The 19,082-nt window shown below is 44.0% G+C and overlaps 1 protein-coding gene across 2 annotated transcripts in view; it reads left to right on the top strand.

Annotated features, from left to right (window-relative positions):
* MGAT5 (alpha-1,6-mannosylglycoprotein 6-beta-N-acetylglucosaminyltransferase) overlaps nt 1–19,082 on the top strand; it is a 61,612-nt gene that overhangs the window by 23,016 nt on the left and 19,514 nt on the right. For both annotated transcript variants that reach the window (XM_075284561.1, XM_075284562.1), the window contains exons 3-8: nt 3,836–4,003; nt 11,490–11,566; nt 12,208–12,297; nt 15,514–15,585; nt 16,361–16,522; nt 18,468–18,637. In XM_075284561.1, coding sequence (XP_075140662.1) covers nt 3,836–4,003; nt 11,490–11,566; nt 12,208–12,297; nt 15,514–15,585; nt 16,361–16,522; nt 18,468–18,637 — 739 coding nt within the window. The remainder of the gene's footprint in view (nt 1–3,835; nt 4,004–11,489; nt 11,567–12,207; nt 12,298–15,513; nt 15,586–16,360; nt 16,523–18,467; nt 18,638–19,082) is intronic.

The following is a 19,082-nucleotide window of genomic DNA, read 5'->3' as shown; positions in this document are numbered from 1 at the left end:
TTGTACATAGGAGTAGTATTATAGTAGTTATATTCTTGTACATAGGAGTAGTATTATAGTAGTTATATTCTTGTACATAGGAGTAGTATTATAGTAGTTATATTCTTGTACATAGGAGCAGTATTATAGTAGTTATATTCTTGCACATAGGAGGCAGTATTTTTTTTTTTTTTTTTATGCAGATTGTGAGCCCCACATAGGGAAAAAATACATTGTGAGCTCTATCAGTATTTCTTTTTGGAATATGGGATGGAGATCCATGCAAACACGTGGAGAACATACAAACTCCTTGCAGGTGTTTTTTTTTTGCCCTTGGTAGGATTTGAACACCAGGACTCCAGCGCTGCAGTGCTAACCACTGAGCCTCCTGTGGCCCCAGGATGCAGTATTATAATAGGTTTATTATTGTAGGAGGCAGTTTACCATGGTGTTCCTATTGTTTTTGACATTAATTAATATTAGCAGTGGGTGAATGTTCTGTAGCTCTTCCTATGGTCCCCTGTAGTACGGTATAATATGGCTGCCCTGTGATGGTAATGTTTCGGGGCTGTGTATCCAGGGACACGGGGATTATTAGATCAGTCACTGCTGGATTCTACACATTGGCCTCTGCCCAGGACTTTGACTCTGTTCCTTCCTCTTTCTTATAAAATGTATTTTTCAGTAGTGCTGTTGGGAGCAGTGCGACCTGTTTTTGCCAACTTTTTTTTTTTTGGTCTTGAATCTGTTCCAGAGGAGTAACTTTAGGATTGGGATTGTTCGGCAGTTTCCACAACAGATTTCCAAGTCTCTTACGCTACTACTGCACTATGTGAAAGGAAAACAAGGCAGAAAAATACATCCTTTTATTTATTATTTTTTTTAGCCTCCTTTAGCAGATGTTTGTAACGTTCCAACAACACTGGGTTATCCGGTCGGGATTATCTGCTGTAAAACGGCATTTTCCAGTGTGTGTATTCATTACGGGTCCTTACCCCATTGTATGGCACTCCACATTACATTATACTAGGCAAGAATAGTTGACAAAAGGAAGTGGGAGGGGCCGAGTACAAACGATATTGAGGAAGTGGGAGGGGCTGACTACAAACGATATTGTGGGAGGGGCTGACTACAAACGATATTGTGGGAGGGGCTGACTACAAACGATATTGTGGGAGGGGCTGACTACAAACGATATTGTGGGAGGGGCTGACTACAAACGATATTGTGGGAGGGGCTGACTACAAACGATATTGTGGGAGGGGCTGACTACAAACGATATTGTGGGAGGGGCTGACTACAAACTATTGTGGGAGGGGCTGACTACAAACTATTGTGGGAGGGGCTGACTACAAACGATATTGTGGGAGGGGCTGACTACAAATGATATTGTGGGAGGGACTGGTTACAAAGGAGATTGAGGAACCCGGAGGGGCTAATTGCAAAAAGTTTGAGTAGGTGATGGGATCTAAAAGAGGGCTTTTCCTGGAAGTTTTGGGGCTGTGGTTGAATATCCCAACTATGATGAACATGAAAGTCTTTACATGCAAGGGCTATAGGAATGGCCAAGTAGAAGACGGAGTCCAGGGCTTGTGTGCATACGTCTTTTAGGTAGGGGGTAATAGACATGTTAGTCTCAAGGTTCCTTTAAACCAAGGCTGGGCACATTTCTGGAGACTTTGGATTCTGCACCGGCAGGATCTGACATCTTAATTGTTGTCATTGCTGTAAAATCTGATTTTTGTGTCTCTAAGTAAGTTATCTTTTGGCTACTTATTGCCGTCACCTGATCTGTAATGGGTTAAGAAATCTATAGATCGGGTTTGTCCTCTCCTTAAATGACCCTTCAAGTCATTCAAAACCGACTGGTTGCTGAGAATACATGACTTACATGGCCGCCATTTATTTGGAGTTGCTAGGTGGCACTTCCCTAGCAACCAAGTCTGTCTTTGAGTTTGTTGGTGTCATCGTATATAGTCTAATAAATAGACCTCCGTGTGTCCCCGTGTCCCCCGAACCAATAGTCTATATAATCTCCTTTTACAAAGCTGTAAAGTCTCCTAATCTGGAGCGACACCGAGGTCATGAGGCCGAAACGGTGAAGTATTAAAGGAGTCGTTTCTGGACAGAATCTCGGTCGGATACAAGTATGCAGAGGAACGTGGGAAAAAGCCATGTGGACGGGTCTCACTGGTGCCAGGAAAGGCTTTGTGCCCAAATAGTCACTAGATTGATGCCAAACTGTGCTTAAATACTCCAAAAATATCCGTAAAGTTCAGTTTATGCAGCTTTTATGGTCAGGATTGTGCTGACTTTGGGGTGAAAAATGTGCCCTTTATATATACAGTGTGTGAATAGATGTATATATACACCTACCAGGGCTGAGATAGTTTTTAGTTTTTTCCCAACAATCACAAATTGTAAAAAAAAAAAAAAAAAAAATTTGGGTAAAGGGCCCTGATCACTTGTCACGGGGTTAATTTAAGCCATCGGTTATAAACATTTAGCAGATGAACAATCTCGTCCCTCGTGGGCTCCGCTCTAGGAGTCTTATCCAAAGCAAAATAATTCTAGGTTGTTAATGATTTAATTACAGGCGTGTACAGACTCGATGTGTGGCGGTGGGTTTTTTAAAAAATTTTATTTTCCGGTTGCGTCACTTTGTTGTCAGAATATTAAGCGTTACTGCGACGTTTCAGGTTTGTTGCGTTGCTCACCAGTATAGGAGAAGTTTGTGGGTGTATGTGCCGTGTAGTTATCTCCTTTATATCTGTGTTATTTATGATGGCGGAGACAATGACCTCCACCCTTACTTCCCCTTACTGCGCCCATCTAAAAGTATGAGACAGAGGCCTGAGGATATTTTTAAGTGTCCTGTAATAGTGAAGTGGCTCCTAGTATTCTTTATATAGCATTAGGAGATACTTTATTCCTTGTAATAAACCTCTTAACTGCTGCAGAACTTCTTTTAAGAGTGAGGATTATCAACATGTTGTTCAGCAGAGGAGATGTGCGATATGGTCTTTGGCATTGGCTCAGGTGGATAGTAGGGGCTGCGGCCTGGGCCTCTGGTGGGCAGTGGTGGCTGCGGCTTCGACCTCAGGTGGGCGGTGGGGGCTGCGGCCTGGGGTGTGCGGTGGCGGCTGCGGCCTGGGGTGTGCGGTGGGGGCTGCGGCCTGGGCTTCGGGGGCTCGGTGGGGCTGTGGCCTGGGCCTCTGGTGAGCAGTGGTGGCTGCGGCCTGGGCCTCTGGTGGGCGGTGGTGGCTGCGGCTTCGACCTCAGGTGGGCGGTGGGGGCTGCGGCCTGGGCTTCAGGTGGGAGCTGAGGCCTGGGCCTCGGGTGGGCAGTTGGGGCTGCGGCCTGGGCCTGGGGTAGGCAGTTGGGGCTACAGCCTGTGCCCCGGGTGTGCGGTGGGGGATGCGGCCTGGGCTTCGGCGGTTTGGTGGGGCCGTGGCCTGGGCCTCGGGTGGGCAGTGGTGGCTTCGGCAGCGTCTCAACTATTGCAGACATGTATCCCTCTATATTCTATATCCTAAGAAGGAGCCTCCTATAGAGATGACATGTGACAGATGTCTTTTGCAGACAGCGCCTATGTGCCACCTCTCCCCTCTAATCCTCAGTGTGTTGTTTCTACACATTATCTACAGATACGCCAGTGACAAGAATCCATATTATAATATTATTACGCCTGCAATCTGTTCTCCATTTAGAAGACCTAGAAATTTCAGAATGAAAAGGAAACTAATATGGAGCCTTGTGAAACAGAGCGCACGGATAATCCTGATATCAATAAGACTGCTATGTAATCTAAGATGTCTGGGAGAAAATCTGACTATATGTTTCTTTTCTTCTCTAGATCTGAAGAAGACGCTGGCAGTTCTTCTGGATAATATCTTGCAACGTATTGGAAAGTTGGAATCTAAAGTCGACACATTAGTTGTAAACGGTACTGGATCCAATTCTACCAATGGTACCACGACTGCCGTGCCCAGCATTGTTGCTGGTGAAAAAGTAAATGTTGCAGGTGGGTGCCGAGTTCTCTAACTGTCTGCTATCCTATGTCCAGCTGTGGGCTTAAAGGGGCGCTCCAAAGCTGATGACACTATCCTGAATTCGGGATACCCAGCTGCGGTTTTAGGCTCCATATAGAAACCTTCAGTTTTGCTTATTATGTTTTGCTCCTATTTGTGTGGTCTCTGTCCGCTGTGTCTTCTCCATCTACTCCGTGACTATGGTCAGCATTTGGTTTGATATCCCGGTGTCACAAAGTCTTCGGATAGAAATAAAGCACTTCCTTTTTCTTCCTTGTCTCTCGGCCCCAGTGAACATGTACAGAAGATCTGTACAGCAGCGAGATAAAAGGGCCGTATTCCTGCAGGTAGTTTACACAAGAGACCCTGAAATGTAAGAATGTTGGAATTCCACCAAGGGTCCTGGTAGCGGAATTAATCCTCTTTGCAGAATCCTCTATCTGGCAGGTTCATCTTACCTGTATTCAGCGGCACTTGGCACAGGTCAGGCTCCCGGATTGTATAACTGTCGCTGGTTTGTTGAGAACAAATGGCCTGTTGCAAAGACTTATAATGTGCAGGGATAATCTCTTATCAATGTGTGTATTATGTCTGCTAATTTTATGTGTGTACCGAGCAATGAAAATCTTTAGTCACAGAACAAGAGCCAGATCTGTGCTGACACTTCCCAACAAAGAATATGTAAAGTATATGTGCAAAACCATGAGGTGAACCACAGTATGACCAACATACTCATTGTAACCACGTCATAGATATTATACAGAAACAGTTATACAACATCCTGTATTATACTCCAGAGCTGCGCTCACTATTCTGCTGGTGCAGTCACTGTGTACATACATTACATAACTTATCCTGTATTATACTCCAGAGCTGCGCTCACTATTCTGCTGGTACAGTCGCTGTGTACATACATTACATTACTTATCCTGTATTATACTCCAGAGCTGCGCTCACTATTCTGCTGGTGCAGTCACTGTGTACATACATTACATTACTTATCCTGTATTATACTCCAGAGCTGCGCTCACTATTCTGCTGGTACAGTCACTGTGTACATACATTACATTACTTATCCTGTATTATACTCCAGAGCTGCGCTCACTATTCTGCTGATACAGTCACTGTGTACATACATTACATTACTTATCCTGTATTATACTCCAGAGCAGCGCTCACTATTCTGCTGGTACAGTCACTGTGTACATACATTACATTACTTATCCTGTATTATACTCCAGAGCTGCGCTCACTATTCTGCTGGTACAGTCACTGTGTACATACATTACTTATCCTGTATTATACTCCAGAGCTGCGCTCACTATTCTGCTGGTACAGTCACTGTGTACATACATTACATTACTTATCCTGTATTATACTCCAGAGCTGCGCTCCCTATTTTGCTGGTGTCAGAGCTGAGCTCATAGAGCACGCCCTACTGGTTCAGTATTTGTTAATCTTTGGAAGGCGTTGTATAAATATCTGATAAAACATAACACCCCCCCCCCTCCCCGCATTATAGTAGCTCAGATTCCGATTTCTCCTTTACGTGAGTCTATATGGTTAATTCTGCCATGGCTCGGGTATTAGTTATGCAGTGATTTTCATGTTTGTTTCTCCAGATTGATTTTGTTTGCGGCTTAGTCTTTGTCACACTGCTAATTTGTTCTCTAGACAAGAATAGAGAACATTAGATTACGCCTGTGGTAGTAGGAATATATCCTGTCACATGTGGGAATCTCATCTTGGGTCATATTGAGTAGTGTAAGATTGAGTTCATATGACTATATAAAAAAAAGTTGCATGCTACTACATGTCGCTATATAAAATTTATCTAAGAGATTTTATTTGCATAAGTAATGATAGCTGTGGCATGTTCTATTCCCATTCTGATGATCATTCTGTAACATTGGTTCAATATTATAGTAGTTATATTCTTGTACATAGGAGGTAGTATTATAGTAGTTATATTCTTGTACATAGGAGCAGTATTATAGTAGTTATATTCTTGTACATAGGAGCAGTATTATAGTAGTTATATTCTTGTACATAGGAGCAGTATTATAGTAGTTATATTCTTGTACATAGGAGCAGTATTATAGTAGTTATATTCTTGTACATAGGAGGTAGTATTATAGTAGTTATATTCTTGTACATAGGAGGTAGTATTATAGTAGTTATATTCTTGTACATAGGAGTAGTATTATAGTAGTTATATTCTTGTACATAGGAGGTAGTATTATAGTAGTTATATTCTTGTACATAGGAGTAGTATTATAGTAGTTATATTCTTGTACATAGGGGGTAGTATTATAGTAGTTATATTCTTGTACATAGGAGTAGTATTATAGTAGTTATATTCTTGTACATAGGTGGCAGTATTATAGTAGTTATATTCTTGTACATAGGTGGCAGTATTATAGTAGTTATATTCTTGTACATAGGAGGTAGTATTATAGTAGTTATATTCTTGTACATAGGAGTAGTATTATAGTAGTTATATTCTTGTACATAGGTGGCAGTATTATTAGTGGCATTATCAAACAAAGAAGTGTTCATATATCATCCACATCTATTTTAAGCTGAAAACTCCCTATTTTGTATCTTCCTATAAGATTGACTATTTATCTGATTCTGAGCACCAAAACAAGTCCTTTCCTGTCGCTGACTCTGGTGTATTTGATGGGGACTGAGCTGATGCTTTCAGATGTGAAGCTATGAAGTGGGTGTATCAAAAGATCAGCCACACAATAAAACTATTGTCTCATTTGGGTTAACATTGCACAATTGAACCCCTGGGGCGAGTGATGATGCCGTTTGATCAATTCTCCAGGTAGTACTCATGTGAACATGAGCCTGAATCCAGGGCCAACTTCTGTGAGCTGAAGATCTAAACCCAACTGCTCGTATAGACTATGGCTTCTAATGGAAATTACAGCCAGAGCTGCGCTCACTATTCTGCTGGTACAGTCACTGTGTACATACATTACATTACTTATCCTGTGTTATACTCCAGAGCTGCGCTCACTATTCTGCTGGTGCAGTCACTGTGTACATACATTACATTACTTATCCTGTATTATACTCCAGAGCTGCGCTCACTATTCTGCTGGTACAGTCACTGTGTACATACATTACTTATCCTGTATTATACTCCAGAGCTGCGCTCACTATTCTGCTGGTACAGTCACTGTGTACATACATTACATTACTTATCCTGTATTATACTCCAGAGCTGCGCTAACTATTCTGCTGGTGCAGTCACTGTGTACATACATTACATTACTTATCCTGTATTATACGCCAGAGCTGCGCTCACTATTCTGCTGGTACAGTCACTGTGTACATACATTACATGACTTATCCTGTATTATACTCCAGAGCTGCACTCATTATTCTGCTGGTACAGTCACTGTGTACATACATTACATTACTTATCCTGTATTATACTCCAGAGCTGCGCTAACTATTCTGCTGGTACAGTCACTGTGTACATACATTACATTACTTATCCTGTATTATACTCCAGAGCTGCGCTCACTATTCTGCTGGTGCAGTCACTGTGTACATACATTACATTACTTATCCTGTATTATACTCCAGAGCTGTGCTCACTATTCTGCTGGTACAGTCACTGTGTACATACATTACTTATCCTGTATTATACTCCAGAGCTGCGCTCACTATTCTGCTGGTGCAGTTATTGTGTACATACATTGCAATATTGGTTATACTTTAAATTTTTGTACATTTTTTTTCAATGTTTGTGGCAGATTTTGAGTCTGATCTTATTCGTACATGTCTTAAAGACACAAGTCACACTTTCAGGGGGGTCACCTAGCTTCAGAGCCTTACAAGGGGCACCTTTATATAGGACCCTGTTTTCACCCTCTATGTGTAAGCCTGTTTGTCTCTGGAGGAGGCCGGCGTGGTTCATGTTGGTGGATGAGCTCCAGACCCTTCCTGTCGTATCGAACCCTGGATCAATAGGGCATCTGTTCTTCTTATGAACCTCCTCGCCTGGCAGGATGGAAAACATTTCTGAATAAACAGATAAGGAGCTGAAGCCTCGCAAAACATGGCGCCGACTTCTGCTTCTGTAACTCAGGCTGAAAGTGCTGGCAACTACTACAAATGTAACCCCCTCCCCCAAATACATGGGGGGAAACCTTGATGTAATCTTATAGAAGTGATTTGACTGCTGCTCCTTCCTAGCGCTCAAGATGTTTTTATTAAATGCAGAGACGGGAACACTTTGCAGCGGATTCCGAATTTCGACTTTTATTTAATATTTCCAAGTCAGTGGTCAGAAGACGAGTCTGTCAGATCCACTTACCGCCCTATAAGATGGATCCGGGGAGCGCGGCGGCTGCACTGTGCGCTCACAATCTATGGGCATGAAGCTTAAAAGTTGTTTTTTATTTAGCTTTTTCACCCCATATATCTAAATTGAGTATCAATGCCCCCCCCCCCCCCCCCCTCCTTCTTACCCTCATCACTAGCAAGATGGCGGAGTAGAGGCTCATCTCCCAATATGTGCTGAGCTGGGGTCAAAACCACCGCCAAAATATATTGACCTGTTTTTGATCATTTGTTTTTTGTTGCCCTTGTTACTATCCAGTAATAATAATAATAATAATGTGCTGATTATTCAATTTTCACTCTGGCCACTAAGCCTAATAATAGATACACTTGCCAGTTCTGATCCTGAGACTGCTGTAAAGCAGATCACTAAATGCTGTTACATAGCAGATGAGATGTGATACATTTGACGATCAGGTTAATTAAATTCCAATTCCTTGCGCTCTATAACAACATATTATGGTAACAATGTGGCGGTTTCACAGGTCACGCGGAGACTTCATTATTGTAAACAACTTTGCAACCGTTTTATTCTTGCCTTGAAGCAGCGTTACAGTCTGGGGCCCCCTGGAATCCCCCTTTAAGGGCTATGTGCTTTATCAGACTTTTCCAGGAAAGCAAATCCAGCATTGCTTCCTGAGCTGCAGATTCCCCGCCCTGCGCAGTAACTGATATCGCTCCGTCCTCCGTGCACAGCAGCTGCGGCCTCTTCCTTGCCAACCTTCTACCAGCTCATGCCCGCTCTGGATCTGCACAGGAAGCGTTAATCCCCTCGCTGCTACGTCATGGCAGGTGTACAATATGGTGCTATTTGTAGACTGTCCTGGAACCAGCAGGAGTAAGCGGGAGGGCGGGGGGGAAGCTTAAACATTTTGGTGGAAAGGTTACTTTCCCACTAAATTGAGACACACCTTTCTGAAATGCTCTGTGCTGCAGATAAGCTAATTTATCTTGTTATCTTGTTGTGTCCTTTTATTGTTGCCCGTATCACTCCAGCCCTGCAGATAGATAGGTTACTGTCACCAGACCCAGCATATCGCCCCAGCCCTGCAGATAGGTTACTGTCACCAGACCCAGCATATCACCCCAGCCCTGCAGATAGATAGGTTACTGTCACCAGACCCAGCATATCACCCCAGCCCTGCAGATAGATAGGTTACTGTCACCAGAACCAGCATATCACCCCAGCCCTGCAGATAGATAGGTTACTGTCACCAGAACCAGCATATCACCCCAGCCCTGCAGATAGATAGGTTACTGTCACCAGACCCAGTATATCACCCCAGCCCTGCAGATAGATAGGTTACTGTCACCAGACCCAGAATATCACCCCAGCCCTGCAGATAGATAGGTTAGTATCACCAGACCCAGCATATCACCCCAGCCCTGCAGATAGATAGGTTACTGTCACCAGAACCAGCATATCACCCCAGCCCTGCAGATAGATAGGTTACTGTCACCAGACCCCAGCATATCACCCCAGCCCTGCAGATAGATAGGTTAGTATCACCAGACCCAGCATATCACCCCAGCCCTGCAGATAGATAGGTTACTGTCACCAGACCCAGCATATCACCCCAGCCCTGCAGATAGATAGGTTACCGTCACCAGAACCAGCATATCACCCCAGTCCTGCAGATAGATAGGTTACCGTCACCAGAACCAGCATATCACCCCAGCCCTGCAGATAGATAGGTTAGTATCACCAGACCCAGCATATCACCCCAGCCCTGCAGATAGATAGGTTACTGTCACCAGACCCAGCATATCACCCCAGCCCTGCAGATAGATAGGTTACTGTCACCAGAACCAGCATATCACCCCAGCCCTGCAGATAGATAGGTTACTGTCACCAGACCCAGCATATCACCCCAGCCCTACAGATAGATAGGTTACTGTCACCAGAACCAGCATATCACCCCAGCCCTGCAGATAGATAGGTTACTGTCACCAGAACCAGCATATCACCCCAGCCCTGCAGATAGATAGGTTACTGTCACCAGAACCAGCATATCACCCCAGCCCTGCAGATAGATAGGTTACTGTCACCAGACCCCAGCATATCACCCCAGCCCTGCAGATAGATAGGTTAGTGTCACCAGACCCAGCATATCACCCCAGCCCTGCAGATAGATAGGTTACTGTCACCAGACCCAGCATATCACCCCAGCCCTGCAGATAGATAGGTTACCGTCACCAGAACCAGCATATCACCCCAGTCCTGCAGATAGATAGGTTACCGTCACCAGAACCAGCATATCACCCCAGCCCTGCAGATAGATAGGTTAGTGTCACCAGACCCAGCATATCACCCCAGCCCTGCAGATAGATAGGTTACTGTCATCAGAACCAGCATATCACCCCAGCCCTGCAGATAGATAGGTTACTGTCACCAGAACCAGCATATCACCCCAGCCCTGCAGATAGATAGGTTACTGTCACCAGACCCCAGCATATCACCCCAGCCCTGCAGATAGATAGGTTAGTATCACCAGACCCAGCATATCATCCCAGCCCTGCAGATAGATAGGTTACTGTCACCAGACCCAGCATATCACCCCAGCCCTACAGATAGATAGGTTACAGTCACCAGACCCAGCATATCACCCCAGCCCTGCAGATAGATAGGTTACTGTCACCAGAACCAGCATATCACCCCAGCCCTGCAGATAGATAGGTTACTGTCACCAGACCCCAGCATATCACCCCAGCCCTGCAGATAGATAGGTTAGTATCACCAGACCCAGCATATCACCCCAACCCTGCAGATAGATAGGTTAGTGTCACCAGAACCAACATATCTCCCCAGCCTTGCAGATAGATAGGTTACTGTCACCAGAACCAGTATATCACCCCAGTCCTGCAGATAGATAGGTTACTTATCACTTTTGACATTGACACTCTTGTCGGTACTGAAATCATTGGTCACCTCTCTCCTGAAGTACTCTGTGCTCCTGGTGAACCTTGCACTTGTCTGATGCCATACCATTTAGAATAGATATTGTTCCTTTGGACGTCCCTCTAAACTCCTCCCATATGATGATTATCCTGACAATATGTTGACTGTTACCTGTCAGTTCTATTAAATTTATCTTCTGCTTATTTTTCTCTGCACAGATTTAATAAACGGAGCCCAAGAGCAGTGTGAATTGCCTCCCATGGATGGCTACCCTCACTGTGAGGGTAAAGTAAAGGTATGCTTCAGATTTTACTACATTTATTTTTGATCTTCGGGTTGAAAACTTTTTTTTTTTTTATCCTTAAAGGGATTTTCCGAGCTTAATTTGACAACTATTCTAGGACTAGGCCATCCTTGACAGATTGGTCACCCAGCATCCTTCCTGATCACCTGTTCTCTGCAACTGATACTGAGAATGGAACAGGAAGCAGATGGCGCCGTTCTCTGTGCAGTGGTCAGACCAGGTACTGCAGCTCATCTCCCATGGACTCGAATGGGACTTAAACTTAGTTGAGCCACTCCAGAGAACAGCGCTGTCTGCTTCCTGCTCCACTGTCCATGTCTGGTGCTGGGATTATAGGCGGGGAGGGGATGTGGGTTTTGTTCTTAGGATTGTTCATTGCCCCATAAACGGGTTAGTGCATTCTCTGCTGTATTGCATTGGGGAGATGTGGTGTTTATACAGGTTCTTTGGCGTCTCTGTATCTGTACCCGTATCACTCAGGTGACCCTATTTTGTATAGATTTGAATATTTTATGCCGCTTTTAATGATTTGGTTTGACTCCTGTACAACGCTCTCCGTCTCCCACAATGCACTAGTCTGGAGAATCTCTCATTCAGTCCTTGACTGACCGCGCTTTCTGTTTTTTCCGCAGTGGATGAAGGACATGTGGCGTTCCGATGCTTGCTACTCCAATTACGGCGTTGACGGCTCCACGTGCTCGTTCTTTATTTACCTCAGTGAGGTGCGTGTACCTCCGTTGTTTTGTGTGTGTACAGTCCCTGTACCCCTCCCTGTGTAGTCTCATCCTGCTTTTATCTGTCTTCCTTCTACCATCTTGATCAGACTGCACAGTTTGTAGTCTATAACCATGGCGATGCATACACTAGGTCTGCTGTAAGAGCTGTATACCCAGAACGGCATGGCTTCTTTTTAAGCAAGTCTTTTTGCAAAGTCGCTTCATTGCTTATATTGAATGAATTGGGATGACGCGAATGGTTAAATACAGTCTATAGGGTAGATAGTGATGTGTGCATGATGGTATAGCTTTTCATGTTCTGGAATCCAAAATATTCCTTTATTTGTTAGAATACGTCCTCCTATTCTGACCCCGAATAAAGTATATTGGTTTGAAGGGCATCTCCAGTCCTATAAAATCGATGACCAATCGGTATGGGTTGTTGGGGGTCTGAAGCTCGATACCCCATTGATCATAGGATTGACTTGATCATCCCCTTCACACAGCGCCATACAGTGGTTGTGTCTGATACTGCAGCTCGGTGCCAATCACGTGGGGTAGGCCTCAGCTGTAATCCCAGGCGCCGGTTCTTCCCTACTTCACAGTTGTTCCTCTTCAGACGCCGCCATTGTTAGAGCTCATTAGTTTACTTGTTTTAATCTTTTTAGCAAACAATGGTGATCTGGTAACCTCCGCCGCCCCCCTTGGGTACATACAGCTGGTTGGCCGCCATCTTTAATGAACCGCTACTGTTTGCTCTCCAGTCGGCGTTATAGACGTATTCCATGTCGGTGCTATGTAAACATCTGTGTTAGGATGACGCATGTTGTGTTTATACAGACCGTGGAAAAAAAAAAATAATTCTCCTCTAGTCAGTGACTACTGGACATGGATGTGACTAACATTAACCTCCTATAGGGCCAGTATATGGAGCTGAGATGTGACGTGTTGTTTGATGGGTTCACACCGTGTAGTTGCCTGGAACATGGAGAGTTATTTTCTTTTGGCCAATAATCTTTTTTTTCCCGTTCTGCGCCATTTTTAAGACCTCCGCTTGCTGTCATTCCATAGGACCCTTTGTTTTAAATGGCTTCTGTCTGTTCCGATGATGTGACGGACGCACAGCTGCGGGGCTCGTGACCGTACAGTAATCGGATCGGTGTCTGTCGCTGTGTCTGATGGGACCCCATTGACCATAATGGGGTCCATCAGGGGTTCTATTATTTTTGCACTCCAGCTTCTCCCCCCCCCCCCCCCCCCCCCCGCAGACGGCTGTGTTCTTACCGCCACATTAAGGCCTTCTAGATCAGAGGATCCTCCTAATTACTCTGCAGGATTTTCCAGATTATCTTCTAAATTATCAGTTGTCAGATTAAAGGAATTTCTCTCTATACAATATTAAACACGGATTCGGACGCCTCCGGCTCTTTTTATCGCCGGTCTCTTTGAAAAGCAAATGAGAAATTGAAGGTGAAGCGAAGCCGTTCGGCGGCGTCTCCTCTCAGGAAGCGTCTTTCATTATAAGCCGGTAAAGACATCTACAATATGATCACAGCGCAGGGTAAAGATTTCTGTCTGGTATCTGGCGGGGTATAGAAGGAACAGAAGAAGCAGATTGCCTGCCCTGCTGCTTGCAGATGGCACGAAGGACAAGGTGAAGAGAGGCTTGCGGAGATGAGCTCCAAAGACAGGAGGTGGCTCTCGTGTCAGGACATCAAGTACCAAATCACGAGTGCAAAAAACAAACTGAATTTGTAAAAAAAAAAAAAATTTAAAGGGGTTGTCCAGGATTGGACAAACCACGGAGACAGCTGGGGGAGGTGTCATATATACGTACCTGTCCCTGGTGCTCTGTTGTCTCACACCACGTCCTCGTCACCAGAACAACTGACCAATCAGTGGTCGCGGCAGAGGGATCAATGACATCACGTGACCACTGAGGCCACTGATTGGTTTCCACGGTCCCATGAATGTAGATCTTCTCGCAACGGAATCGAACAGACAGCGTTGGCAGTTTCGGGGACAGGCGTGTGATTTTCAGTTTCAGATGTTACTTTCCCCGGCCTCCTTTTGCAGTTTGTCCAATTCCTGGACAACCGCGATAAGTCGTCTTCTATTTGCTGAATATACCACAAAAAATCCCTATTTTTTTTATTTATTTTTCCTATTTTCTGTACTTTTAATGCTTGTAAAGCAGGGTGGGACACAAAGGGGTGTCGGGATAAAAATATTGACGACCTATCCTAAGGATAGCACCCCCACTGATCAGCTATTCTAAGCAGCTAATACACGGAGCAGGAAGCAGACAGCGCCGTTCTCCATGTAGTGGCCAGAACAGGTACTGTATATAGATTCCCATTGACTTGAATGCGAGCCAAGCTGTAGTTACTCCATTCAGCCACCACAAGGAGAACTGAGCATATTTGTGTACCATTCTAAAGATATACCATTGTATAAAACGATCGTAAATAAAATACTGCCCAACTTTTACAACTCAATTCTTGGGACATTATAAAGATCCATCCCCAGTTGATACAGAAGTGCCCATAATGTCAAAGTCCTCGCCCTTCAAGGAGCCATATGAAATTCAAGATGACTGATAGTATCTCCAGGGCTCATAATTGGTAGAAATGTTCAATTGCCGGTCCTGGCATTGAAGATACTAAAAATACCCATGTTCAAAATGGAGATCTTCCCCTGTGTCAGGTCCTGATAAAATGGGTTCTCCATGTTAAAAAAAAGACCCTAAGAAATAAGCTGATCACCACAATCATTCGTAATCTGTTGGGAAACCTGTCAGTGTTTGATTTCTCTGCAGCGCCACCACAGGAGAAAAGAAGCATTACACAGTGTCCAATCAAACCAGTAGTCCGTCTGTGTAATACAAGACAGGACCAGTCCTCCAGAGCAAAAGTCACACTTTACAGCCGCTTTTCACTCACAATTTTTATATCGGAGTCAATAAAACTAGGTTTTTGACAGCGCTACTGATGGATTCTGCCCCATGGGTCAAGCAACCCGCTGTACAAATAAATCATTGAAGCCTTGTTTGTCTTGAATTGCTTGGCTAAATTTTGCTAAATCCTAAAAAGAGATTTTTTCCGGGTGCCTGAGTTTGCCTGCACCTTGCACAAACATTACAGCCATTATCGGGATCATCTATAAATGTAATATGTTCTCGCTGCGTTTCGGTTTTCTCATTTCTGTCCTCATTCGTTTCAGGTTGAAAATTGGTGTCCTCGACTGCTATGGAGAGCCGTAAACCACAAGGAGGAAACCGATAAAAGGACAATGGTAAAACGACTCATAACTCTTATTATTGACCCGCTAACGTGTGCTTAGAACTTCAACATTTAGTTAAGGAATTAAGGCCAAGGGAACGCGGCCAAGGCTGGAGATAGAAGTAGCGGCCATTACTTTAATCAAGGGATATGTGATGACACAGATAATGACTACGAGTAAATGGTGGCAATGGGTGGAGAGGACCATGAGCTGTAATGTTCCCGCTCCAGTGGAGGTGTCCTATAGAGTACTGTGTATGTGGGAATGTGTCAAGGTCTATGGAAAGTCATTGGTATTGACTAGATCTCTGCCACTTATAAAGTGGACCTTTCACACCTCCACCAACTCTGACTCTGTGTCCTTTAATACGAGCTGCTCCACTGATTCCAGCGCAGTTAGAATTTTTTCTGTAGCCCTCACCATTCCTAAGCAATCATTGGTATTCTTTTCAGCACAGTTGTGCTCTCTGATGTCAGGTGGGCGGTCCTTGTCTGCTCCTGCTTAGGACCGCCCACCTGGGTGCAGGGAGCAGAATTGTGCTGAAACCAAAAGAAATGCATGCTTGGGAATAGTAGGGACTAGAAAAAAAATTCCAACTGTGCTTGCATCAGTGGAGCGGCGCCTATTGAAAGATACAATTAGTTGCAGTTGATGAAAGGTCCCCTTTAAGACCATCTTTACACTTTTTGAACATATCAAAGTGTTTTACAGAAATAAAGAACTGGCCGCTCGCTAGCCCTACACTTGTCACAAAACAGACTAGCACTGTGGTCCTTCTTGTTTTCAGACTGAAATCCGTACAGATTTTGATGAGCTCTACAAAGTCATGTCAAGGCACGAGGAGTTTCGCTGGATGACGCTGAGAATAAAGCGGATGGATGATACTTGGATAGAAGCAATCAAGTCTCTGGCGGAAAAACAGAATCTGGAGAAACGGAAGAGGAAAAAGGTATTAGAGGAGAATGCCTAGAATAGTGTAAACTCCTTAAAGGGGCTCTATCAGCAAAATCATGCTGACAGAGCCCCACATATGCGTGAATAGCCTTTAAAAAGGCTATTCAGGCACCGGTAAAGTTATATTAAACTTTAACTTTACCGGTGCCTGAATCGCCTTTTATAAAGGCTATTCACGCATATGTGGGGCTCGATCAGAATAATTTTGCTGATAGAGCCCCTTTAACTTCTGTGTAGAGGCCATCACTTTCTGTGTTCTGGTTCTAAAGGGTCGACCTTCCAGCACTCTCTCAAAGACTTGGTGGACCTTCCAACACTCACCCAAAGACTCGGTAGACATTCCAACAATCGCCCAAAGGCTTGCTAGACCTTCCAACACTCGCCCAGAGACTTGGTAGACCTTCCAAGAACCATGGTGTATCTATGCAGACATTCTTTTTAGAGTTAGTTATATCCGAATCTAACTGCCTGGTATTAGACCTGTGGGATATACCTATAACATGTATTTTCCCACATCACTCCGTATGGAAACCACCATTTTGAATACATTATAAAAATGTCACCTGAGTAGGGGTCTGAGTCCCATCTCTCGTTCTTTCATTGAGTTTTTTTCAGTGTATGTTAAGCCATAGCCCATTTATTTGTCTAGAAGATTCTTGTTTTGGCTCCTTCACCCAAGACTGAAAATCACAGCTTATTTTTTTTATACTTTCCATTAACCTTTTAAAGTCAAACATTCTGATTTAATTCTATTTAATCTTTTCGTATTGCCAGGATTTTCTTATGTAAATATATTGCCATTTAGATAAGGCCTCTCCGATGCGGCAGGGGTGGCACATTAATCCCACAGTCCATTACCGACGATCACAAAGAAGTAAAAAAAATTACTGATCTTAACTTTGCTGTATTTACGGAGATTTAATAATCTATTTGCCTGGCTTTCCTAGTGACGTGTAGGTAGGTGAGCTTCAGTTTATGGAGGCGATCACCATTATTTAGTGACACATTCCCTTTAAATTTCTGGAAAAACCCCTTTAAGGGTGCGGTCTGTTTTGACTATGCAGAGGATTTGGTGCTGTGTATCAGAAAAATGAAGCTTTAATGTTGAGTCTAAAAATTTAGGTGAAGGTGACCTCTAAATGATCTAGCGGTCCCAAGATACCCTCTGGAGTGCGATGTGAGGCGGCCATCTTCTATCAGATCTTGCCATTAGCATGTTATAATTACAGGCGCCGCGCTCCTTGCTCCAGTTCAATGCGTCCTTTTTGTATAATTATTCTATGGGAAAATCAAGATTTTTTTCTTTCCTTTTAATAACCGTTGCGAGGCACGAGATAAGTGTCACAGTTTACCGCTCTCGTATTGTATTCTCTGGTCTTTCGTCTGTGAAATGACTTCCTTTCCAAGTCCACCTTCAATGTAATTATAGAGAATAAATGGCTGGCGGAGCTTCATTACACATCTGTAAGTCTTAAAGGGCACCTCCATGACGGGTCCTTTATCATTTTCTCTCTTCTATGGGCTTTGCCGATAAAAACGCATTGACTATAAATTGGTCCGAAACTCTGCTGTTTAATTTGCAATGCAAAGGGTAAAGACTGCGGCCAAACTGTAGCAAATACCCTGTGATTTCTGCTACAAAAATTCAAGAAAATCTACCACTATTTCCAGTGTCCATACACTCCTTTGTTATTAGGACGTACAACTGCTGAGTCTGCACGGACGTACAACCGCTGTCTCTGCACGGACGTACAACCGCGGTCTCTGCAAGGTCTTACCGCCATGTCCTTGCAGAAACCAACACACGTATATACTAAATGGGTGGTCACCATGAGGTTAAGACTTCCACATGTGTTTTTGGACCCACTTACATAAGTTTCATTTCAGTTTATGGTTTTCCTAAGCAGATGATACATTTTTCATTTTTCTCTTTATTCCAGATCCTTGTTCATCTGGGGTTACTGACGAAGGAATCGGGATTCAAGATAGCTGAGAATGCGTTCAGTGGCGGGCCGCTTGGAGAATTAGTCCAGTGGAGTGACTTAATTACGTCTCTGTACTTATTGGGCCATGATGTCAGGATTTCAGCTTCAATAGCTGAGCTGAAAGAGTAAGAAGATTACCTCCAATGCTAAAACCGACTTCAGTGCTAAACCGACCGAGAGCGTAGACGCTCCTCCTAATAGAGAGAAAGCATCCAGAAATCTGGGCCCTAATTGTGTATAAGGAGCTTATGTCTCTGTATTGTAGAACAATGAGAATTGTGTGATGTGAAGGGTAAAAGGAGATACAGTAGAACTCTTCTGATCCGCCATCGGAGGGATGGATTCTGGATTATCAGATAGTCTAGCTATAGAAAGATGTATAAAATCCCCTAGAGGTCGGGGCCAACCTCTGAGACCACCATTGATCTAGAGAATCAATCTCTTCTTTCTATTTGGCTCTTGCAGTTCCTTTAAAAGGGCCACAGAAGTGGATTGTAGCATCCGAATCCGATATGTGGCCCCTTTTATTCTCTGGATCGGTAGGGATTTCATTCTGCATAGTACGTCATC

The sequence above is a fragment of the Leptodactylus fuscus genome, chromosome 8 (assembly GCF_031893055.1).
Source record: "Leptodactylus fuscus isolate aLepFus1 chromosome 8, aLepFus1.hap2, whole genome shotgun sequence".
Classification (NCBI taxonomy): domain Eukaryota; kingdom Metazoa; phylum Chordata; class Amphibia; order Anura; family Leptodactylidae; genus Leptodactylus; species Leptodactylus fuscus.
This window is presented reverse-complemented; position numbering and strand designations above follow the sequence as displayed.